This window comes from Nomascus leucogenys, chromosome 17, assembly GCF_006542625.1.
Source record: "Nomascus leucogenys isolate Asia chromosome 17, Asia_NLE_v1, whole genome shotgun sequence".
NCBI lineage: Eukaryota > Metazoa > Chordata > Mammalia > Primates > Hylobatidae > Nomascus > Nomascus leucogenys.
In genome coordinates, this window is record NC_044397.1 from 35,008,675 (window position 1) to 35,033,089 (window position 24,415).

General features: G+C 54.9%; 2 protein-coding genes across 2 annotated transcripts; both read right to left on the reverse strand.

The window, feature by feature from the left end:
- Positions 1 to 508: 508 nt before the first annotated feature.
- On the reverse strand, positions 509 to 7,970 carry C17H7orf61 (chromosome 17 C7orf61 homolog). The gene is made up of 3 exons (XM_003278096.3): positions 7,668 to 7,970; positions 7,065 to 7,388; positions 509 to 855 (listed from the first exon to the last, which is right to left on the reverse strand). The coding sequence occupies exons 1-3, from the start codon at positions 7,728 to 7,730 to the stop codon at positions 622 to 624; spliced, it is 621 nt and encodes a 206-aa protein (XP_003278144.1). The 5' UTR covers positions 7,731 to 7,970; the 3' UTR covers positions 509 to 621.
- A 2,290-nt stretch (positions 7,971 to 10,260) lies between these two features.
- Positions 10,261 to 22,960, reverse strand: TSC22D4 (TSC22 domain family member 4). Its single transcript, XM_030797281.1, has 5 exons — positions 22,367 to 22,960; positions 20,890 to 21,920; positions 17,854 to 18,020; positions 11,295 to 11,343; positions 10,261 to 10,911 (listed from the first exon to the last, which is right to left on the reverse strand). The coding sequence occupies exons 2-5, from the start codon at positions 21,649 to 21,651 to the stop codon at positions 10,702 to 10,704; spliced, it is 1,188 nt and encodes a 395-aa protein (XP_030653141.1). The 5' UTR covers positions 21,652 to 21,920; positions 22,367 to 22,960; the 3' UTR covers positions 10,261 to 10,701.
- Between the last annotated feature and the right edge of the window lie 1,455 nt (positions 22,961 to 24,415).

Here is a 24,415-nt window from a genome sequence, read left to right on the forward strand (position 1 = left end):
CAGCTCTTGGTGAGGCGTGGGCAGCCGGGCTGGAGTTCCTTCACAGCGGATGGATGCATCTCCCACAGCCCCCATGTGCGTCTGCAGACGCACAACTCTCCACAGCCAAGCCCACGGCAAAGCCCTTCAGCGCCAGAGAGGCAGGGTGGTGGGCTACCCCTGGGAGCTGGCAGTTTCCAGCAAGGCCTCCTTCGCTGAGCCTTGGACAAGCCCCGTAATCCACCCTAAATACCTTTCTTGTAGGATTGCTAAGGACAGCAGCTGGCGGGACTGGATCCTTGGTGAATGGCAGCTGTTATTGTCCTTATAAGGAAAGGTGGAGTTACAAACGGGCATTTCGGCCCCAAGAAGGGGGTGGGACCCAGAGCAGAAACCTGCTGACCATGCTTCCCCTCAAATAGACCCACAGGTGACCCCCACTGGGATTTAGGCTCTCACCTTAGGGGTCTCTCCCTGACCCACCCAAACTCCTCTCATCCCCTCCCGCCATCTACAAACACACTCCATACTGACTCGAACTATCTGATATTTATTTCCCAATATTTTGATAATTTTAAGGGGCTGATATGGGACCCCAGGTAAGAGTGAGGTCGGGACTCTCTAAGGGTCTGAGGTTCCCCCCTAGAGGGGACTTTGGGCATCCAGTTTCAGGGACTGAGCCGGGTTGGGTCGGGGGGCAGCATGGTATCGGACATGGTGCCGTCTGTGCCTCTCCTGCCTGCGGTACAGCTGGAGCAGCTGTTTCCGAACGGCCCACAGCACCAGGTACACCTCCCACAGCATCTCAGCCTCCGGCGTCTTCAAAGGTGACTGAGTCCTCACTTGGGAGCTGACTGAGACAGAACTCACTGATGACTGTAAGAGAAAGAGAAGATGTGCACGTGTAAATAGCTGGATCTAGGGAGAAACTGCTGCTAGAATAACTCATAGATAAACAGCAAAGGGCTACCTGATTCCACCTCTCCCATCAGGCCGCTTATACATCACCTCCTCCAGGAAGCCTCGTCAGGTTGCATTAAATGTTTGTCATCTCTATACTTTTTTTTTTTTTTTTTTAATGAGACGGGGTCTTGCTATGTCACCCAGGCTGGTCTCAAACTCCTGGGCTCAAGTGATCTTCCTGCTTTGGCTTCCCAAAGTGTTGGGATTACAGGTGTGAGGCATCACACCTGGCCCATCATTTCTATTCTTCTTTTTTTTTTTTTTTTGAGATGGAGTCTTGCTCTATCACCCAGGCTGGAGTACAGTGGCATGATCTCAGCTCACTGCAACCTCTGCCTCCTGGGTTTAAGTGATTCTCCTGCCTCAGGCTCCTGAGTAGCTGGGATTACAGGTGCACGCCATCACGCCCAGCTAATTTTTGTAGTTTTAGTAGAGAAAGGATTTCACCATGTTGGCCAGGCTGGTCTCGAACTCCTGACCTCAAGTGATCAGCCCGCCTCGGCCTCCCAAAGTGCTGGGATTACAGGTGTGAGCCACCATGTCTGGCCTTTCTTTTTTTTTTTTTTTTTTGAGACAAGGTCTCACTCTGTCACCCAGGCTGGAGTGCAGCAGCATAATCTCAGCTCACTGCAACCTCCATCTTCCAAGTTCAAGTGATGCTCCCACTTCAGCCTCCTGAGTAGCTGGGACTACAGTTGTGCACCACTACGCCCAGCTAACATATATATATATATATATATATATATATATATATATATTTTTTTTTTTTTTTTTTTTTTTTTTTTTTTTGTAGAAGTGCGGTTTTGCCCAGGCTGGTCTTGAACTCCTGAACTCAAGTGATCCACCTGCTTCAGCCTCCCAAAATGCTTAGATTACAGGCGTGAGTCACCACGCTCGGCCTAAACTTTTTTTTTGTTTTGTTTTGTTTTGAGATCATTGTAGACTGACTGACCTGCAATTGGAAGAAATCAGAGATCCTGTGCACCCTTTACTGAGTTCCCCTCATAGGAAAATCTTGCAAATCTATACTATTATATCATAGTCAGGATATTGACATTGATCCAATCTACTGCTCTTATGTAGATTTCCCCAGTTGTACTCACTGGTGTATGTGTGTGTGTGTGTGTGTGTATAATTTTACCAAGTTTTATCCAGTGTGCAGGTTCATGTATCCAACTACCACAGTCAAGGTACAGAACATTTCCATCGGGCAGGAGAAACAAAAAACAAAAACATAAAAACAAAACAAAACAGAAAGCTACAGAACATTTCCATCAGACAAGAGAAAGCAAAAAATGAAAACAAAACAAAAAAAGATACAGAACATTTGCATCATTGCAAGTGTCCCTCATGTTGTCCTTTTATAACTACACTCTTCTCCCCCTACCTCTGCGGCCCCTGGCAACCACTGAGCCACTAATATGTTTGCCATTTCTAGACTTCTGTTATTTCAAGAGTGGTAGATAATATAAACAGAATCATTCAGTATATAACCTTTTAGGATTGGTTGTTTCCACTCAGTATAATTTCCTTGAGGCCGGACCCGGTGGCTCATGCCTGTAATCCCAGCACTTTGGGAGGCCAAGGTGTGTGGATCATCTGAGGTCAGGAGTTTGAGACCAGCCTGGCTAACATGGTGAAACCCCATCTCTACTAAAAATACGAACAATTAGCTGGGTGTGGTGGCCGGGCGCCTGTAGTCCCATCTACTGGGGAGGCTGAGGCAGGAGAATCGCTTGAACCTGGGAGGCGGAAGTTGCAGTGAGCCAAGGTTGCGCCACTGCATTCCAGCCTGGGCAACAAGAGTGAAATTCCGTCTCAAAACAAAACAAAAAATTTCCCTCAAGATTCACACCCACGTTACTGCATGTATCAATAGTTTGTCCTTTTTATCTTTTTTTTCTTTTCTTTTTTTTTTGAGACGGAATCTCCCTCTGTCACCCGGGCTGTAGTGTAGTGGCACAATCTCGGCTCACTGCAAGCTCCGCCTCCCGAGTTCACGCCATTCTCCTGCCTCAGCCTCTCGAGTAGCTGGGACTACAGGCACCTGCCACCACGCCTGGCTAATTTTTTTGTATTTTTTTTTTTTTTTTAGTAGAGATGGGCTTTCATCCTGTTAGTCAGGATGGTCTTGATTTCCTGACCTAGAGATCCACCTGCCTCGGCCTCCCAAAGTGCTGGGATTACAGGTGTGAGCCACCGTGCCCGGCCTTTTTTTTTTTTAAACAGAGTTTCGCTTTTGTTGCCCAGGCTGGAGTGCAGTGGCATGATCTCAGCTTGCTGCAACCTCCGCCTCCCGGGTTCAAGCGATTCTTCTGCCTCAGCCTCCCGAGTAGTCTACCACTATGCCCAGCTAATTTTTTTTGTATTTTTAGTAGATATGGGGGTTCACCATGTTGGCCAGGCTGGTCTTGAACTCCTGATCTCAGGTGATATGCCTGCCTCGGCCTCCCAAAGTGCTGGGATTACAGGCATGAGCCACCACGCCCGGCCCTGTCCTTTCTATCTTTTTAGAATTTTATTTATTTGTGTGTTTGTTTTGTTTGTTTGCAGATATGGGGTCTCACTATGTTGTCTAGGCTGGCCTCGAAACCCTGGGCTCGAGCGATGCTTCCGCCTGGTGTTTCAAAGTACTAGGATCACAGGTGTGTCGCTGCCCCTGGCCAGTTTGTCCCTTCTTATTGCTGAGTAGTATTCTGGGGTTTGAAGGTATCACAGTTTAACCATTCACCTACTGAAGGACATGAGTTGATTTTGGCTATCACAAATCAAGCTGCTATGAACATCCACATTTAGATTTTTTTTTTTTTAGACGGAGTCTTGCTCTGTCGCCCAGGCTGGAGTGCAGTGGTGCAATCTCGGCTCACTGCAAGCTCCGCCTCCCGGGTTCACGCCATTCTCCTGCCTCAGCCTCCCGAGTAGCTGGGACTACAGGCGCCCGCCACCATGCCCGACTAATTTTTTGTATTTTTAGTACAGACGGGGTTTCACTGTGTTAGCCAGGATGGTCTCGATCTCCTGACCTTGTGACCCACCGGCCTCAGCCTCCCAAAGTGTTAGGATTACAGGTGTGAGCCACTGCACCTGGCCTCACATTTAGATTTTTGTGTGAACATAAGATTTTATTTATCTGGGATAAATGCCCAAGAGTACAACTATTGGGTCATATGGTAACTGCATGGTTAGTTTTATAAGAAATAACCATTCTTGGCCAGGCACTGTGGCTCACGCCTGTAATCCCAGTACTTTGGGAGTCTGAGGCGGGAGGATCGCCTGAAGTTAAGAGTTTGAGACCACCCTGGTCCAATATGGTGAAACTCTGTCTCTACTAAAAATACAAAAGTTAGTCAGACATGGTGGTGAGTGCCTGTAATCCCAGCTACTCGGGAGGCTGAAGCAGGATAATTGCTTGAACCTGGGAGGCAGAGGTTGCAGTGAACGAGATCATGCCACTGCGCTCCAGCCTGTGCGACAGAGTGAGACTCCATCATAAAAAAAAAAGAGAGAGAGAAATGACCATCCTCTTTTCCAGAGTCGCTATGCTATCTTTTTTTCCTTTTTTTTTTTTTTTTGAGAGTGTCTCACTGTCACCCGGGTTGGAGTGCAGTGGCACGAATATAGCTCACTGCAGCCTTGACCTCCCAGCGATCCTCTCACCTTAGCCTCCCAAGTAGCTGGGACTACAGGCATGCATCATGCCTGGCTAATTTTTTTACTTTTGGAGAGATGGGGTCTCCCTATGTTGCCCAGGCTGGGCTGAACAAGCTTACAATCCTACCCACATATATGAGTGCAGGTGAGCTTTCAAAATCAACATTTGATCTTGTCACTTCTCCACTCAAATGTCTTCAAGGGCTCCCATTGCTCTAAGGGTCCAATCCAAAGCTCACAACTTGGCAGTCCTGCCTTCTACCAGCTGACTTTTGGCTTCAGGATTGTTCTACGCCAGCCCACACTACTTGGGCCAGCTCTGCACACATCTGCTATTCTTTTTTGTTTGTTTGAGACAGACTCTCACTCTATTGCCCAGGCTGGAGTGCAGTGGCACAACCTCGGGTCGTTGCAACCACTGCTTCCCAGGATCAAGTGATTCACCTGCCTCAGCCTCCCAAGTATCTGGGATTACAAGGGTGCACCACCACATCCCGCTGATTTTTGTTTTTTGTTTTTAGTAGAGACAGGGTTTCACCATGTTGGCCAGGCTGGTCCTGATTTCAGGTGATCCACCTGCCTCAGTGGCATGATCTCGGCTCACTGCAACCTCTGCTTCCCAGTCTCCAGCAATCCTCCCACTTCAGCCTCCCAAATAGCTGGGACTACAGCTGTGAGCCACCAATTCCTGGCTTATTTTTGTATTTTTTGTAGAGAGAGGGTTTCACCGTGTTTCCCAGGCTGGTCTCAAACTCCTGAGCTCAAATGGTCCTCCTGCCTTGGCCTCCCAAAGTGTTGGGATTAAAGGCATGATCCACTGTGCCTGGCCACACATTTGCCATTCTTACTCCCTGGACACCCCTCCCACTCCCTCCACCTTCCCCTAAAAACCCTTTCAAGCCAAGCTAACACCTTCAGGCCTCAGCTTTACCCTCACTTTTGTTAAGAAGGCCTTGCCTGGCCAGGCGCGGTGGCTCACACCTGTAATCCCAGCACTTTGGGAGGCTGAGGCGGGCAGATCACGAGGTCAGGAGATCAAGACCATCCTGACCATCCTGGTTAACATGGTGAAACCCCGCCTCTACTAAAAATACAAAAAAAATTTAGCCCGGCGTGGTGGCGGGTGCCTGTAGTCCCAGCTACTCAGGAGGCTGGGGCAGGAGAACGGCGTGAACCCAGGAGGCGGAGCTTGCAGTGAGCCGAGATCCCGCCACTGCACTCCAACCTGGGCGGCAGACTCCGTCTCAAAAAAAAAAAAAAGGAAGGCCTCGCCTGACTCCTTAGGTCTGGATAGCATGCCTCTCTCCTGGGGTCCTACAGCCCCCTTGACGACGTCACACTCAACAATGTGTGGATACTGAACTAGCAATGCCTATTATCTCATCTGTAGCCCCTCAAGTCTGCAAGTCTTGTTCAGTGTTGTATCTTCAGTACCTGGCATTTGGTGGACGCATAGGAAATATTTTTTATTTTCATTATTTTTTTTTTGAGATGGAGTCTTGCTCTGTTGCCCAGGCTGGAGTGCAGTGGCACGATCTCGGCTCACTGCAAGCTCCGTCTCCCGGGTTCACGCCATTCTCCTGCCTCAGCCTCTCCAAGTAGCTGGGACTACAGGCGCCCCCCACCACGCCCGGCTAATTTTTTTTTTTTTTGTATTTTTAGTAGAGACGGGGTTTCACCGTGGTCTCAATCTCCTGACCTCGTGATCCGCCCACCTCGGCCTCCCAAAGTGCTGGGATTACAAGCGTGAGCCACCGCACCCGGCCTACCTGGCTAATTTTTAACTTTTTTGTAGAAATGGGGTCTCGCTTTGTTGCCCAGGCTGGCCTTGAACTCCTGGCCTCAAGTGATCCTCCTGCCTCAGCCTCCCAAAGTGCTGGGACTACAGGCATGAGCCACCATGCCTGGCTAATAAAGAAAACATTTGCTGGGTGTAGTGGCTCATGCCTGTAATCCCAGCACTTTGGGAGGCTGAGGCAGGTGGATCACTTGAGGCCAGGAGTTCGAGACCAGCTTGGCCTCGTGATGAAACCCTGTCTCTACTAAAAATGCAAAAATTAGCCAGGCGTGGGAGTGCATGCCTGTAGTCCCAGCTACTCGGGAGGCTGAGCCAGGAGAATCGCTTAAACCCGGGGGGGTGGAGGTTGCAGTGAGCCGAGATCACACCACTGCACTCCAGCCTGGGCGACAGAGGGAGACTCTGTCTCAGGAAAAAAAAAAAAAAAAGAAAGAAAGAAAGAAAAAGAAAAAGAAAAAGATATTTTAAGAGACAGGGTCTTGCTATGTTGCCCAGCCTGGTCTCGAACTCCTGAGCTCAAGTGATCCTCCTATCTCAGCCTCCCAAAGTGCTGGGATTACGGGTGTGAGTCACTGCACCAGGCCAGGAAACAATTGTTGAACAAGTAATTGGAGGGAGGGGTGAGTCACTAGGGCCTGGGGAAAGAGGGAGGGGGTGTTGGGATGGTGCTGACCTTCCAGCTGCACACTTGCCAGCCGCTCTGCAGGGCAGAGACCATGAGTGTGGAGACAGACTTGATGGCCGTCCTCGGCAGCTGCAGCAGGGATCGGCCCTGTTGGCCCAGTTCCACCTTGGTCCCCTCTGTAGTCTTGGCCAACACGCAGGGATCTGCCAGCTCAGGGGACTCACCCAACCTGGGCTTAGCCTCTTTTGGGGGCTCGACCAACCTCAAAGTCTCAGCCACCTGGAGAGTCTTCTCCATCTTCTTCAATGAGTGTTTCTTGGAGTCAGGGTGTCCTGAGATGGTTGGTTTAGTTTTCTGCCTCCAGAAGAAAATCTGAGAACCAAGACACAGAGAGGAGAGACAGGAGAGAGGAGCAGGGCAGAGACAACACCATCCACAGAAAAAAAGGCACAAAAGGAATGGAGCAATGAGTTTCCTGGCCTCTCTTCCTTCTCCTCCAGCCCCTCCCTAGCTGTCCTTTCCTTCCTCCCCACTCCATCTTGTTTGGCCACAGGAGGCCAGGAAGGGAGGGAACCCACGCAGTAAGGGGCTGCTGCGACCCATGCCCTCACCCCAGCGCATCACGAGGACAGAGTGGTCTCGGAAACTCACCCAGGAAATAATCCTTTGCCAAGCCCGTCTAACCCATCGGAAGAACTTCATGACCACAACCATCTCTCTTGATGGGAAAAACACAGAGGAAAGGGCAGAGCTAGCATTTGGTACAGTGGGGGTGGCGGGTGGGGGACAGGGTGGGCTGTGGGCCAGTGACCACCTCTTGAGGGGTCTCCTGTGAGCTTCAAGCACAGCAGTAAAGAAAGAACTAGGAAATCCTGGGGAAAGCCCCTCTTGGCAACAAATCCCAGACCTTTTCTCCCCTCCCTGGGACAGGGAGAGGAGTCGAAGTAGGTGAGAACCTACAGTGAGGGAGAGTTCTAGACCATTGTGAGGCTGCCTGGCCCCGACCCCAACCCCCGAGGCCCTGCCCAGACCCACAGAGTCCATCTCTTCCACACTGGCTCTTCTTCCCTCAGATCCAGGGAAAATAAACTAATGTGTAACAAACTAATAGGCACTGTCCCTGCATCACGTCATGCAGTCCCTTCACAGCAGCCCTTCAAGGTAGGTATTATTGTTAGTGCCACTTCACCAAAGAGGAATCTGAAATTCAGGAAAGATGAAGGGGACCAGGCATGGTGGCTCATGCCTGTAACCCCAGTGTTTTGGGTGGCTGAGGCAGGAGGATCACTTGAGGCCAGGAGTTGAAGGCCAGCCTGGGCAACATAGTGAGACCCCCCCTCAACTCATTACGTTTAAATTTTTCAAAAAAAAATTTTAAATCAGTTAGGAGTGGTGGTGTGTGCCTGCAGTCCCAGCTACTCAGGAGGCTGAGGCAGGAGGATTGCTTGAGCCCAGGAGGTGGAGGCTGCAGTGAGCCATGATTGTGCCACTGCACTCCAGCCTGGGCAACAGAATGAGACCCTGTCTCAAAAAAAAAAAAAAAAAGAAGGAAGGAAGGAAAGAAGGGAGAGAAGGAAGGAGGAAGGAAAGAAGGGAGAGAAGGAAGGAGGAAGGAAAGAAGGGAGAGAAGGCAGGAGGAAGGAAGAGAGACAGAGAAAGAGAGGAGAGAAAGAAAGAAAAGAAGAAGAAAGAAAAAGAAAAACAGAAGGAAAGAAAAAGAAAAGAAGGAAAGAAAGAAAGACAAAAAAGAAGGAAGGAAGGAGGGAAGGAAGGAAGGAAAGAAGGAAAAAACTTAAGGGGGCCAGGTGTGGTAGCTCACACCTGTAATCCCAGAACTTTGGGACGCCAAGGTGGGAGGATTACTTGAAGCCAGCAGTTTGAGATCAGCCTGGTCAATATAGCGAGATGGTCTCTACCAAAAAATTTAGGCCGGGCATGATGGCTTATGCCTGTAATCCCAGCACTTTGGGAGGCTGAGTTAGGCAGATTACTTGAGTTCAGGAGTTTGAGACCAGCCTGACCAATGTGGTGAAACCCCTTCTCTACTAAAAATATGAAAAAAAAAAAAAAAAATTAGCTGGGCGTGGTGGTGCACACGTGTAGTTCCAGCTACTCAGGAGACTGAGGCATGGAAATCGCTTGAACCTGGGAGGTGGAGGTTGCAGTGAGCTGAGATCTCACCACTGCACTCCAGCCTTGGTGACAAGAGCAAAACTCCGTCTCTAGCTGGGCATAGTGCCACATGCCTGTAGTCCCAGCTACTTAGGAGGCTGAAGTGGGAGGATCACTTGAGCCCAGGAGTTAAAGACTGCAGTGATTTATGATCACACCACTGCACTCCAGCCTGTGCAACATAGCAAAGTTCCATCTCTACAAAAATAAAGAAAATTAGCTGAACATGGTGGCTCACACCTATAGTTCAGGGAGGCCAACGTGGGAGGATCACTTGAGCCAGGGACGTGGAGACTGCAGGGAGCTGTGATTGTGCCGCTGCACTCTGGGCATCAGAGCAATACCCTGTCTCAAAAAAAGAAAGGAGAAACGAAAAAAAAAAAAGAGAAAAACCAAAGAAGTTGCCCAAGGTTATGAACTTAGGGAAACCTAAGGAGGCAGAGAATCAGGGACTCCAAGGCAGGTCAGCCTCCTTGGAGGCTGCTGGGGCTAGGGACCTCCTGGGGCTACAGCTGCAGCTCTCACCTCTTCCCCGCTAGATGGGGTCCTTCTCCATCGCTGCTGACTCTTCCGCCTGGGACCCGAGCCCAGGCTGCCAGGGAGGGGCCAGCTCACCCACAGGGCCCGTCCTCAGCTGGCCGGGGGTGGGAGCCACGGCGGCCGGCCAGGCCTGGCAAGGGCACCGTGTGCCCAGGGAGCCTGGCCCACACCCAGCCCTGAGACAAGGGGCCCATTCAGGGCCCCCCACCCCGCCCCCAAGCAGCCACCCGGATCCAGCCCGCAGAGGGGACACACTGGGAAGCCGGGGGTGGATCTTGGGCAACCACCAAAGACCTCATTGTTTCCAGGTCCCCCCGCCCAGCACGTGGGCAGACGCCCCCCCACCCCCAATCCTCGCCTGCCCCTTCCCAGGACCCGAACCGCTGGCTCCCTTCTCCAGCCTCTGTCTCAATCCCTCCGTCTCCCACGCTTTAAACCTCCCCAGTCTGCAAAAGATCTCAGGAGAGCCCCAAATGGCAGGCGCGACCCCTGCGTCTGAACACAAGCAATGAACGAGATGTCAACCTCCAAATTCAAGTTTCTTCAGAGTTTTTAATTATTATTATTATTATTTTAATAACAACCTGAATCCCAGAACTTCCAGATACTGTCCACGCTCCCTCCCCTGGGTAGAGGAGAGGAGGCACCTCAAGGGAACAAGGTGGGGGTGGGGTGTCTGCCAGGGAGCCTCTAACTCCCCCAAGCCGTCTACTGCTGGGGGTCCCATGAGGGAGGGTGGGGGTTGGTTCCCTCCCAGAGGGGGCTCCCTCTGATGCCCTGTCCTGAAGCCCTCCCTCCTCCATCAAGGCTGGGGATGATGAGGAGATGGGGCAGGGGCCGGGGGTCCAGGCCGTTACTGAGCCTTGAACTCCCACCCCGGGGACACGGAGACATTAAAGCTGCATAGGAAGAGGGGCAGGCGGCTGACGCAAGGCCGGGCAGCCCCAAAGGCACATTGTAAGGGAAGGGAGGCTCAGACGGAGGGCCCATTGGGCGCGGGGGGCCCAAGCCGTGGGACCCCCGAGGAGGGCAGCTGAGCCAGCTGCTCGGGGCTGGCCAGGGCGCGCAGCAGCCCATTCTCCTGCTCCAGCGCAGCGTTCCGCTCCGCCAGGTCCCGGATCTGCTCCTTCAGCACCTCCACCTCCTCCCGGACCGCAAACATGAGATGGGACTTCACCAAGTCCTGGGGGCGCCGGGACAGGCACAGCGTCAACAGGGTAGGTGCCTCATCCCCTGCCCAGTGCCTTGAGGGCCAGGGTGGGAGAGAGTCCCCAGTGTCCAGAGGATGAGGGACAAAGCAGGGAAGGGACAGGAGAAAAGGACAAGGGACAGAGGCAGAGTCAGGGCTCAAAGACAGAGATGGGGACCAGCAGTCAGACTAGAGGCCGGGCAAAGTCAAGGGTGGAGGTGGTGGCAGGAGGGGGCAGAGGATGCCCAGGAGCCCAGCAGGGAGAGGGATGGAGGAGCTGGGAGTTGGTGTTCCCTGGTAAGGAAGAGGACAGGGCTGGGACGGAGGGATGGCTTAAGGGGGCCGGGACCTCCTGGGACCAAGATGGCTTCTCTTACCATGGCTTGCTCGATTTTGTTGTCAATGCCAATCAGGCTTCCGGAGCCACTGGAGAGACACAGGAAGGTGAGGGGAGGAGAGGAGGAGCCTTCCCAGGTGCTGGTTTCTTGGACCACAGCCTCCCGCCCACACCCCCCGTACCTGTGACAGTAGAGAATGAGGGAGAGGAGGGTTTTGTCCATCCCCCTGCGGGTTGAGGGCCGCTGCCCAGGGCCTCCCAGGCCCCGGTGGGGCGGAGGCCCAGATGTCCCTCGTATGGGGGACGCACCCCGGGGAGAGCAAGGGGAAGAGGCACAGCCCCTTTTTCGGGGCGGCCCCGGAGCCATCCCTACCACTCGGGTCTCATAAGACGACACCAGGGACTTGACAGAGACCCCTAGCTGGGCCATGCCCAAGGGGAAAGGGTCCTTAGGCGCCCCCCCAACAGAGAGGGATGCAGTGAAGGGAATGCCTGGGGGGCTCAGAGCCCCCCGGGCAGAGCGGGGTCTGGCTGGTGCCAGGCGGGCAGAGAGGAGACAGTGCCTCGGGGGTGCTGGCCTGAAAGATATACACCACCCCCCCCCCCCAAGGGCAAGGCCTGGCTTCTATTGGCTCCTTGGGGACACGGGGACCCCCCCCTTCAGCTCCTCGGTGGGCGGGAATTCCCAGACGCGGTCAGTGCCAGTGTCCCCCTCTCACCCTGGCACCAATCCCAGAGTGGAGGGGAGGGGGCTGGCCAAGGAAGTCAGCTGGTGGCTGGGCCAGGGGAGGGGCATGGGGCAGACGCCTGGGTCTGAGAGGGCAGTGAAGGCTGTGAAGGGAGAGGAAGGGCCTGGCCTTCGGAGGCCCCTCGCCACCTCTGACCCCATCCTGTCCCCTCCGTCCCTCAAGGCCTTGGGAAAGAGGGTGGAGGTGGCTGGGGTAGGGGGCGTTCTGACGTGCTTGTGGTCTTCCATAGATCATGAGCACTCTCCCACCAAAAAACCCCACAAGGCTCACATCATGGGTGACCCCTGGGACCTGACCAGAGGGTCCCTGACTTTCCAGAGAAGACCAAAAATGGGAAAGGTTACCATGACAACAGAAACAGCCCAAAGCCCTAGAAGACGAATACAGCGTAAAGGCCAGGCGCAGTGGCTCACACCTGTAATCCCAGCACTTTGGGAGGCCGAGGTGGGTGTATCACTTGAGGTCAGGAGTTTGAGATCAGCCTGGCCAACATGATGAAACCCCATCTCTACTGAAAATACAAAAATTAGCCAGGCATGGTAGAGGGTGCCAGTAATCCCAGCTACTCAGGAGGCTGAGGCAGGAGAATCGCTTGAACCCGGGAGGTGGAGGTTGCAGTGAGCCGAGATCATGCTACTGCACTCCAGCCTGGACGACAGAGTGAGATCTTGTCTCAAAAAAAAGCCAGGTGTGGTGGCTTATGCCTGTAATTCCAGCACTTTGGGAGGCTGAGGCAAGTGGATCACCTGAGGTCAGAAGTTTGAGACCAGCCTGGCCAACATGGTGAAACCCTGGCTCTATTAAAAGTACAAAAAATTAGCCAGGCGTGGTGAGGGGTGCCTGTAATCCCAGCTACTCTGGAGGCTGAGGCAGGAGAATCGCTTGAACCCTGGAGGTGGAGGTTGCAGTGACCCGAGATCATGCCACTGCACTCCAGCCCGGGCAACAAGAGCAAAACTCTGTCTCAAAAAAAAAAAAAAAAAAACCGCCTATGGGCTTGGGACCTGGGTCTAGGGTCTCAGAGGAAGTGAGGGCTTGAGGAGAGGAAGGGAGGTGAGTTTGGAGATTGGACATTGGGAAAAGGAGCAACAGGGCCACGAAGAGAGCCTGGGAGTCCGGGGTGACAGGGTCTGGCTGCAGTCTGGGAAGTGGCCACCAGAGGGCGACTCAGGCCTGGCTCAACAGCCCCCAGGGCTGGGCTCCAGGCTGGCTCCAGGACACCAGGCTCCTGGTCCCAGAACCTGGCTCTCCCTCAAGCCCCACTCTCACTGCCCAGGACCTACGCAGGCCCTTGTGCCGACCTTATCCTCCAAGGCTCCCTCTCCCACCCCTCAGGCCCCAGGCTCTTGCCCTGAGGCTCCCGACCCACCCTTGCACCCGTGCACTCTGGTGCTGTGGCAGGATCCCCAGTGTTGCCCTCCAGCCCCCAGCTGGGCCCCCCTCGGAGCAAGGGCCTCAAGGCGCTGCAGCCCACATCTCTGGGCTCCCTTGTAAGCCCTCCCTCCTGGCTGTCAGCTCAGACTTGCCTCCCTGCAGGGGGATCAGTACTCAATTCAAGGTGACCCCTGGATAAGGTCCTGCAGCCAGGAAGGGAGCACAAGGAGCTGGGAATTTTCCATTTCTCATCCCAGCTCTGGGTGCAGAAGGCAGTGACAGGTGGAGCAACCAAGAAGGTGACCAGGCCTGAGAGAGCAGGATGGGGTGGGTGGGGAAAGGGCATCTGGGACTCCTGGGGCAGTGGGAGAGGAGAAGTTGAAGGGTGGGGGTGGGCCTGCCAGCAGGAGGGTCAAAGTAATTTTCGAGCTATTTCAATCAGCAACACCTGGGTGGAGATGGAGCCACCACAGAAAACCCAATACTGCCACCACCCCATTAAACAGACTCACAGAGACCAAAGGGGTTGGATACACAGGGATAGGAATATGGGCCCTGCTGGGCAGAGACTCGGGGTAAAGATGTCAAGTAAGGTGTTCATTCTTGCCAGAGATAAAGGAATAATACAGCAATAAACGTTTGTCAGCCGGTAGGTGACTGTCTTCTGTTTGTCTAGCGCCTGAGAGTTTTTGCTCTTATTGCCCAGGCTAGAGTGCAATGGCGCGATTTTGGCTCACTGGAACCTCCACCTCCGGGTTCAAGTGATTCTCCTGCCTCAGCCTCCAGAATAGCTGAGATTATAGGCATGCACCACCATGCCCAGCTAATTGTTGTATTTTTAGTAGAGATGGAGTTTCACCATGTTGGCCAGGCTGGTCTCGAACTCCTGACCTTGTGATCCACCCACTTCAGCCTCCTGAAGTCCTGGGATTACAGGTGTGAGCCACCGTGCCCGGCCTCCATTGGAACATTCTAACACACACTTCAAGGCACCAGGGCTCTGGCAACGCAGGCCCTTCCCTTTAGGCCCCCAAAGCGAGGGGTTGTGGGCACTGTGCTAGAATTCTTTGACAGGGTCCAGGGGAGGAAAGTAGGGGCTGCTGAGACAGGATCGACCTCCACCACAAGCCCAAAAGCAAATTTGTGTGGATTAGAAAATGCCCCCTTCTTTGAGATCCTTAATGCCATCTTCCGGAAAACTGTCGTGACTTCAAGCATTGACTGTGATTTCAAATATGAGCGGCACCCCCTGGAGTTGTGCAGTGTGTGACATGCACAGTGGGAGACTGAGCCCTGCAGGACTCTTGGTCCCGGGGCGGGGACAGCCCTAGAAGCTGGTCTTCCTCTTTGAGGGTCAAATAAAATGGCCTCAACATGAAGATGAGATAAAAAGCAGGACACCTGGGAGAAATGGGGAGCCTGGGATCTTGGGGACAGGGGCCAGCCCTGCACACTCTCCAGTGGGTTCAGGGGATCCCCCAGGGCCTAGGCCTGGGGCCAAGAAAGTGTCATCCGGCTGCCCTGTCTCTACGCTCTCCTGGATCTGTGGTGTCTTTGGGGCGGGGCTGGGGAGGTCAGGGAGGGGGAATGGGGGCTGGCTCCCCGCCCTGCTTGGGAGAGCTGTCCCTGACTGTCCTAGAGAGAAAGGACATCGTAGACCATTGCCGCCCCTCTTTGCTTGGGACACAGGCATCTCAGTAGGACAGTGGAGAAAGTGTGGCTTTGGGGTTGGACCCAGGCTCCAACTGCATTCCAGCCACTTAAACTAGCTGGGTGGCTTTGGGCAAGTTTCTAAAACCCTCTTGGCTGGGTGAGGTGGCTCACACCTGTAATCCCAGCACTTTGGGAGGTCGAGGTGGGTGGATCACCTGAGGTCAGGAGTTTGAGATCAGCCTGGCCAACATGGTGAAACCCCATTTCTACTAAAAACACAAAAATTAGCCGGGCATGGTGGCATGCACCTGTAGTCCCAGCTACTTGGGAGGCTGAGCCAGGAGAATCGCTTAAACCCGGGAGGTGGAGGTTGCAGTGAGCCAAGATCGTGCCACTGCATTCCAGCTTGGGAAACAGAGCAAGACTCCATCTAAAAAAGAAAAACAAACAACAACAACAACAAAAAAGCTCCTTCTCTGAGTCTCAGATACTTCATCTGGCAAGTGGGAGAATGGAACTGCTTTTTAGGATTAGAAGGGATAAGGCAGTACCGGACCCAAGGGAGGCACTGGATAAATAAATGTACCTTTTCTTTCCCAAGTCCCTGGGATCCATTCCGTATAATGTCTGGATCCCCCAGGCCGGTCACTGCCCCCAACCCCATTCCTTCCATCCACTTCTTCACACCTTAACTACCTCCAGCCTGCCAGGAGGGGACAAGGATTTCCAGGCCTGGGGCACGTGAGCATTCTAGATTCACCTGCACCCTCTGTTCGCCCATCCCCAGATTCAGGTACTGGTCAGGCGTCCCCACCTCCCTCCCTGTGATCCAGGCACTGAACATCTCAGCCCACCTTCCCTCTTAAGAGGGAGGTCCCAGGCCACTGGCATCCTGTCCTGCCAGTTCTGTGCACACCAGACAGGAGAGGTGGGGTCTACATGTCCCATTCCTAGGTGGCAGGGGGTGGCCCAACCCAAACTCGCTGGCCTGGCAGGGTGGGGCTTGAGGGGCTGGGCTGGGACAGATCCCCAAGAGCCTTGGAGCACAGCAGGGTGAAGTGGAGGCTGAGAACCAGACTGGTCAGATTGGGGTGTGCAGGGAGGGGGTGGGACGGAGGGAGGCAGGGAGGGAGGGGACAGGGGAAAGACAGAGGCCTCAGGAGGTTGAATCCTCTAAGAAAGAGACAGCAGGAGGCTGGGCTGTGAACTCAGCAGGGGTGGGGGAGGGATGGGGAGTCCTCTTGCCAGGGAACCTCCCAAGTGGGATAGGCAGAGGGTGGGAAACGCTGAGAATAGCAGTGATGGGGGCAGGTGACTCTCCAGGCCCTGACCGACCTCACACCTCGCACATTCCTGAGAGTGGGAATGGGGCGTGCAGAAGCCACCCAGTCCTGCCCAGCCCCGCCCAGCACTGGCACCCTTGCCCTCCATCCCACCAGCTCCTGGCCACGCCCTTTGCCATGTCCCTATCCACCCCGAGGCCGCAGGACCCTGTCAGTGGTGGGCTTGAGTCCCTGATCCCAGCGAGCGGCCCCCGATCTGGGGAGGACAGGAAGGAGCGACTCCCATCTGGAACAGGTCCCTCAGGCACCCACTCACCCACTCTCGAAGCCCCACCCCCAATTTCCTTCCAAGCAGGAAGTCCCTCCCCTTGAAAACCTCCCACGGGAAGTCCCACTCCTCCCTCCAGAAGAAAAGCGGTGACTCCTCAGCCCTTCTGCCCGGTTCCTATCAGTCCCCGGCCAGAAGCAGGCAGCCTGGCTATCTCTGACTCACGATTCTGGGCCTCCCTTTTCAGCTTCCTGGCTTTCTTAGGAACGGTGACATCTGGCTCTGAAAACCCACCCAACAGAGCACTGTCCCCTAAAGGGAGAACCCCAGAAAGTTGCTCTCTGCAGTGCCGCCCCTGCCCCTTTGCCGTTCCTAGCTCTGACTCTGTTCCTAGCTGGCCCATCTTAGGCACTTGCTGTCTCGGTTCTAGAAATCCTAGGATCCTAAAGTAGACCCTGTGGGCTATCAGGATGTCACACTCCACAGGTGCTGTTAGGGAGTCCCAGTCCTTTGTTAGGAGAGGAAGAGGGAGATGGAACTGGGAGGAAACTGATTTCCCTTCTTTTTCAGTTCTTTTTTTTTTTTTTTTTTTTTTTTTGAGGCGGAATGTTGCTCTGTCACCCAGGCTGGAGTGCAGTGGTGCGATCTCGGCTTGCTGCACCCTCTGCCTCCCGGGTTCAAGCGATTCTCCTGCCTCAGCCTCCTGAGTAGCTGGGATTACAGGCACGTACCACCACGCCTGGCTAATTTTTGTATTTTTAGTACAGACAGGATTTCACCGTGTTGGCAAGGCTGGCCTCGAACTCCTGACCTCAGGTGATCTGCCCGCTTCAGCCTCCTAAAGTGCTGGGATTACAGGCATGAGCCACCATGCCCAGCCTACTTCCTTTATATATATGTTTTTTTTCTTTCTTTTTCTTTTTAGAGATGAGGTCTCGCTACATTGCCAGGGCTTGGTCTTGAACTCCTGGCCTCAAGCAATTCTCCTGCCTGGGCCTCCCAAAGCACTATGAGTACAGGCGGGAGCCACTGCGCCCCGGCCTGATTTGCTATTCTGTCTAGAGCACGCATTTGCCAGTGGGTTCCTGGGGTTGGCCAGATGATCTCTAAATCTGCAAGAGCTCTGGAATCTAAAAACAATGACTCCCTTCAGACTCTAAAAAAGTCTGTGACCTGACAGTTCTGAGCCAGGGAGTCCCACCCAGCCCTCTCCACAGAGAGGGAGTGGGTCCGAAATCAACTGTGTGCAGTCACCCCACGAAGCCCACCTACCTATCATCGTCGCTGTCTAGGTGACCACTGATGGCCAACATGGAGTGGGCCAGGCTGAATTTCTGAGCTGCTACTGCTCCGAAGGGGTCTGGAGATTTGTGAACCAGGCTGGCATCATGGGCGAAGTAGAGGGCCGGGGAGCTGGGGCGAGATTCGAGTGGGGGCACCTGGAGGCGGAGAGGTAGGAACCATCACATGAAAAGAGAAAAGAAAGGAACCAGCCGCCTTAAAACTTGCCTATTAGCCTTCCTCCCTCTCCACCTCCCCACTCTGTTTCGAGGACCCAGGAGTCCTGTCCCCGCAGTCCTTCCCTCCTCCAGCTCTGGAGAAGGCATTAGGTAGGTACTAGAAGCAAGAAATAGGTCAAACTGAGGAATGGGAGGAGTGGTGTATGGGACATTAGAGAGGGTCTCCCAAGTGGGAGGAGGGGGTGACTCATGGAGGAACCTAGAATAGACTCCAATGCCCCTGCTCCCACTGGGCCAGGACCCCTAATCAGAGGCTACGCAGAGTGTTTGCCTTCTTTTATGTTTTATTTTTATTTTTTTGAGACAGTCTCACTCTCAATTTATTTATTTATTTTTTTGAGACAGTCTCAGTCACCCAGGCGGGAGTGCAGTGGCACAATCATGGCTCACTGCAGCCTTGAATTCCTGGGCTTAAGCGATCCTCCAGCCTCAGCCACCCAAGTAGCTGGGACTACAGGCATGCATCACCATAACTGGCTAATTTTTTATTTTTTGTTAACACAGGGTCTCAGTATGTTGTCCCGGCTGGTCTCAAACTCCTGGGCTCAAGTGATCCTCCTGCCTCAGCCTCCCAAAGTGCTGGGAGAATGAGCCACCTCTCCCAGCCTGTGCCTTTACTGGAGTCTCGCTCCGTCGCCCATGCTGGAGTTCGGTGACGTGATCTTGGCTCACTGCAACCTATGCCTTCCAAGTTAAACTGATTCTCCCGTCTCAGCCTCCTGAGTAGCCGGGACTGCTGGCACCTGCCATCACACGTGGCTAATTTTTGTATTTTTAATAGAGACGACGGGGTTTCACCATATTGGCCAGGCTGGTCTTGAACTCCTGACCTCAAGTGATCTGCCCGCCTCGACCTCCCAAAATGCTGGGATTACAGGCGTGAGCCACTGCACCCAGTCTGCCTTCTTAAAATGACTCCAGTGTCACCTCTTAGAGAGGCATTTCCCCATCATTCACTGGTCCACTGAACTGTTTCATTTTTTTATAGCACCTAACATTATCTGAAATTAAAGTATTTATTGTGTCTCTCCCCTGCTAGAAGGTCAGTTTGCTCAGTAGCTATTTGTAGAATGAATGGATCCTCAGAAACTGCTCCTCCATCCCCTCACCCACCCCCCACTCTCGCTTCCCCTCTCAAACTCAGGTGGAATTCTGCTGCTGCGCTCTGCCCTGGGGTTGGGGGGGTGCTGGTTGTGGAGCTGGGGGGAGGCGGAGCCTGGGCGTGGACCTGCATAGCCCAACAGGCGCTGGGGGCGGCAGCAAAAAGGGCGGGGGCGACAGGAACATGACAAGACGCCTCTGTGAGGCCCCGGGAGGCCCCAGCTTCTCAGAAAAGCCAAGAACAGAGAGTCCAGGGTGGTTAAGGGACACAGCAGAGGAAGGGGGCCCAGGTGGTGTCCCCTGGCCCTTCTCCACCACTCCCCTCTGTTAAGAGGGAGAAGAGGCATGAGGGGACGTGGAAGGGAGACAGACTTTTGGGCAGGGAAATAGTAAAACAGATGCGTGCAAACAGAAGACAGTCAGGAGGTGGGGGAAGGCTGGGGAGCAGGGGGCACTGGAGAGAGAGAGGCAGGGTCTGTGGCCCCAAGAGAAGCTCAGGCCAGGCTTAAGGACAGAGAGCAGGGAAGCTGGAGGCCAAGGGGGTTTGCTTTGGAAGAGTCTGGGGACAGGACAGGAAGAGAAACAGCATCTTCTCCCCTGGGGTGGGTGCTGAATGCAAGAGTTCAAGAAGAGTTGGGGGAGGGGGGGTAGGAGGGGGTGTCACGAGAGACGTGAGCTTGAGGCCAGGAGGGGGTTGGGGGGAGCCAGTCCTGACCGGTCCTGACAGGACCCAGACATCCAGTCCCAGGTTATTTTTATACTGTGGTTTGTGCCCAAGGCCAGGAAGGGGAAAGAGTTCGCATCCTCACACTCCCTGCCTTTCCCCAGACTTCCAAGGTGTTATATTCTCCCACAGGACAGAAGTATCCAACCCTCTGTCTCTGGCTGCTCACCCCCACCACGGGGACCCAGGCATCCTGCCCCCACAGCCTGGACTTGTTCCTCTTTTGGAGACAGGAAGGAGAAAGAGTATGGGACTGAACTCCCTTCTGGGGCTCTTCTCTCCCACTCCACGGTGCTCACCCTCGAGTTACCCATCACAGAGAGGCTCAGATGGAGGGAGTTGAGCCAGACAAGTGGGGGGTGAAAAGGATCAACCAGCAAGCCCCCTCCCCGTCCCTGAGAGGTGTTCCCCCCACCCAGTTTCTCAGTGACACTTGGCTTACAGCAAAGCTGGAGGCAGGACTGAGATGGGTGGCTGGGGAAAAAGAAAGACCCCCACATTCAGGATGGGGCTGCAGTGCAGAGACTGGCAGCGCGCGAGGCCTTTTACCTTTCCTCCCCAAATCCTGGCAGCTCCTCCCCCAGGGACCCAGCTACCCAGCTACCCAGCTGGGGCCTCCACCCTCATCACCTAGAGGCAGAGGGGCTGAGACCAACACAGAAGAAGGCCTGGTGAGGGGGGCCACATATGCTACAGGCTACATGAAGACCAAGACAGAGAATCAGAGGCCAGGGAGAAAGACAGAGGGTACAGAAAAACAGGAAGGAGGCTGAGACAGAAAACGAAGGAGGAGGAAGGGGCTTCAGAGTGACCTGGCAGGCACAGAGAAGAGGGCTGTCTGATCTTATAAACAAGTGATGGAGAAGGAGGAGGAGGAGGGGGATGAGGGGGAGGAGGAGGAGGGAGGCCCAAGATAGAGGTTAGGCCAGGGCTGATGGGCGAGCCCTAGAACCCAGGTCTTACCTGCCCCATCTCCTCTGGAGCACCCAACTCCATCCGCAGCCGCATGTCTACAGCTTTCTTCCGGAACAGTGGAGGGGTCCTGGCCCCTGAGCCCCCAGCCTCCGCTTCCACCCTCAGAGAGGGCAGGGGCGTGGCAGCCCGGGATGTGCCCGCACTCTCACCGGTCCCAGGCTCTTGGGGGCGCTGCTGGGGTGGGGAGGCCGACAGTGGGGGTGTCTCTGCCTTGGCTTTGCCGGGCACCACCAGCTGGCCCAGTCCCCCAGTGAAGGAGCGGGCCTGAGGTCCAGGAGAGGTGGGGGGTGGACGGAGCCAGGAGGTGGGGCCCTGAGACAGGCCTGACTGTGGGGTGGGGGCGCCCAGGCCGAGGCTGGCCAGCTCCAACCTGGAATCCAAAGATCTGCCCCCGGCGCCCCCTGAGGCCCCTCGAATTCCCTCCAGGAGTCGGCCGAAGCTGTGGGGCTCCAGGTCTCGCTCATAAACATCCACACACGTCCAGCGACCGCGGCGATAAGGCTCTCCCAGGCCGTGGGGCAGCTTCACCACCCGGAAACGGGAGGAAGGGGCCCCAGGTGGTGGGGAGCCATTCCGGGGGGTGCCCTTGCCCCCCGGATCGGGGCTGGGCTCCCCATTGGGCAGGCGGGGCAGGGGCCCGGTTGGGGGCTGTGGGGTAGGGGGATCTGAAGCCCCTGGGCTCCCCGGGCCCTCATAGTCCGTGGTGACGCTGGTGATTTGGAAACTACTCTTCTTCTTGCCCCCGCTCATGGTCCCTGGGGCTCAGGGCTGGGCCAAGGTTGGGGGTGGGTTGGGGCTCCTTGAAGGGGCTCAGGCACCCCTGGAACAAGGGAGCCACATGGCGGGGGCATCCGGGCCCCTGGGGACGTCTGGGTCCGACATGGCAGGAGGGCCTGGCGGGAACCGGGGGTGCCTGCTGGATGAGGGGAGAAGAGGAGAGGGGAGGTGGCAGGAGGGGGGAGCAGGGGCAGGTTTTTCCTGCTGCTGGTGCTGCTGAACTCCAGAGCTGAGTTTGCAAACTGGAAAAAGAGGGAGAGAGAGAGAGTCTGTGTGTGTCTCTGTGTGTGTGTGAAACCAGTGGGCAGGCCACCTCCGGGGCTTCCTCTCCGGGGAGCAGAGTGGGGGAAGGGGAAACCGTCAGAGACCGAGAGACAGGCAAGAGATGACAGAGACCAAGGCAGAGGGGACCGGATCCAAGAAGGCGCTCAGAGTAGAAAGAGGCTTAGACAAGTCCCAGAGTTGGGCATTTCTCGCCTGGGATTCTGACTCAGGGGGCCCGTATTGTCCCAAGAGCTCGGACTCCAGGGCCTGGGAGAACCAGGGTGAAGCAGCTCCCCAGCCTGGCCCGGCCACTCAGAGAGACCTCTCCTGGGCCTCGAGCCCCCACCCTCACCCCAGCTCCCACACCTTTGGGGCAGGCCCCGCCCGGCTACCCCCCAGCGCCCCACCCAGGCTTGAACCCTACCTCTGGGGCCTCGGCCACTGATCTGAGCCTGAGGGTCTTGGCGCCTAAGAGGTCTGGCTGTTCGTTCCCTGGGGCCTCCTGGCCACGGGCAGTGGCGGGGCACGCAGGCGGCGATCAGAGGCTGCCCCGTCCTCTCCGGGGGCTGCAGCTCATCTTGCGAGGCATCTCCGAGGAAAGTTTGCTCTCCGGAAAAGAAGGAACCCGCGCCTCCTCCGAGGAGCCTAGGAGCGGCCTCTGAAGCCCCAAGGGTCTGGAGACTGATGTGGGAGGGGGCGGCCGAGCCCCCCGCTGCTCCCGGTGGCAGCCAGCGAGTGGGTGTCTCGAGTCTCCTCCCGCGTGGCCCTGCTGGGTCCGTGTCTCCGCTCCTCGGCTCCCCTGGGTCTCTGCCTCTCCGTCTTTCTCTTTCTGGGCTGTTGACAACCCCCACACCAGGAAGTCCTGCCTCCTCGGGCCTGCTGACTGCTCCTCTCCTCCTCCTCCTCCTGCTTCCCCTCTTCCTCCCCTTTCTCCTCCCTCCCTCCCTCCTGGGGCTTCCCGCCAGCTGGCCCGGGGCCAGGCCTGCCACAGCCGCTGCTGTTGCAGTTGCTGCAGCCACTGCTTAGGCTGCTGCTCCTGGGGGCCCCAAACAGACTCCCTTAACCCCACACCTGCCGGGCCTCAGCCCCAGTCTTGCAGGGAGGGGCTGCAGAGGGCGGGGCTCGGGGAGAAAGGGGAGGAGCTTACAGGGAGGCGAGGGATTCCCTTACTTGTAGTCAATTGCTGCCATTGGCCTAGAGACACACAGAAGAGACGGAAGGCACGGGCCGGGAGGTGTGCTGGATGCCCACCCAGAAGTTCCCAGTCTCTGCTGTGGGGCGGCTGTGGCTGTTACTGTCATTCTCCTTTGGTTTTCACAACAACTGCATTATTTCCCCCATTCCTTATTTTTAAAAGTGGATTATTGCTGGACCCCGGTGGTGGCTCATGCCTGTAATCCCTGCACTTTGGGAGGTCGAGGAAGGAGGATCGCTTGAGACCAGTTTGGACAATATAATAGCAAGACCCTATCTCTACAAAAAATTAAAAAAATAGCTGGGCATGGTGATGTGCCCCTATAATTCCAGCTACTCGAAGGTGGGAGGATCGCTTGAGCCCAGGAGTTCGTGACCAGCCTGGGCAATATAGCGAGATCCCCATCTCTACAAAAAATTTAAAACATTAGCACTTTGGGAGGCCAAGGCAGGCGGATCACGAGGTCAAGAGATTGAGACCATCCTGGCCAACATGGTGAAACCGCGTCTCTACTAAAAATACAAAAATTATCAAGGTGTGGTGGCGGGTGCCTGTAGTCCTAGCTACTTGGGAGGCTGAGGCAGGAGAATCACTTGAACCTGGAAGGCGGAGGTTGCAGTGAGTCAAGATCGCACCACTGCACTCCAGCCTGGCAACAGAGCAAGACTCCATCTTAAAAAAAAACACAAAACTGAGTGTGGTGATGTATACCTGTAGTCCCAGCTACTCGGGAGGCTGTGAGGCAGGAAGGTCTCTTGAGCCCAGGAGGTTGAGGATGCAGTGAGCCAAGATTGTGCCACTGCACTCCAGCCTGGGCAAGAGTGAGACTATGGCTCAAAAAAAAAAAAAAAAAAAGTGGATTATTATGAAAATTTTCAAACATGCCATGCAGACATGGGGAGACCATGCAAACTCCACACAGATGGTGGTCCCAGCCCAAAATCAATTTTTAAAAAATCATCAATGTTATAATGAAATGACATTCAATGAAATGACATTGTGTGGGGGCCAGCTGTATTTTGCTGGACTATTTGAAATCAAATCCTGGATGTTATACTATTCCCATTTCCCCCAACCCGCCCCCCCCCCTTTTTTTTAGAGACAGGGTCTCTCTCTCTCTCTGTCTCTCTCTGCTGCCCAGGATGGAGTGCAGTGGTGTGATCATAGCTCACCACAGCCTGGAACTCCTGGGCTCAAGCCATGCTCCTGCCTCAGCCTCCCAAGTAGCTAGGACTTTAGATGCACACCACCACAGCCAGCTACTTTTTAAATTTTTGT

Bases quoted from the DNA above. Each gene is read 5' to 3' on its own strand.
- C17H7orf61 (XM_003278096.3), bottom strand. From the start codon at position 7,730: ATGGTTGTGGTCATGAAGTTCTTCCGATGGGTTAGACGGGCTTGGCAA. The intron at 7,389-7,667 runs GTGAGTTTCCGA...CTTGGTTCTCAG, and splicing joins GGCAAAGGATTATTTCCTGG to ATTTTCTTCTGGAGGCAGAA. The intron at 856-7,064 runs GTCAGCACCATC...TTTCTCTTACAG, and splicing joins GGCAAGTGTGCAGCTGGAAG to TCATCAGTGAGTTCTGTCTC.
- TSC22D4 (XM_030797281.1), bottom strand. From the start codon at position 21,651: ATGAGCGGGGGCAAGAAGAAGAGTAGTTTCCAAATCACCAGCGTCACC. The intron at 11,344-17,853 runs GTAGGTGGGCTT...GTGTCTCTCCAG, and splicing joins CTAGACAGCGACGATGATAG to TGGCTCCGGAAGCCTGATTG. The intron at 10,912-11,294 runs GTAAGAGAAGCC...CGGCGCCCCCAG, and splicing joins ACAAAATCGAGCAAGCCATG to GACTTGGTGAAGTCCCATCT.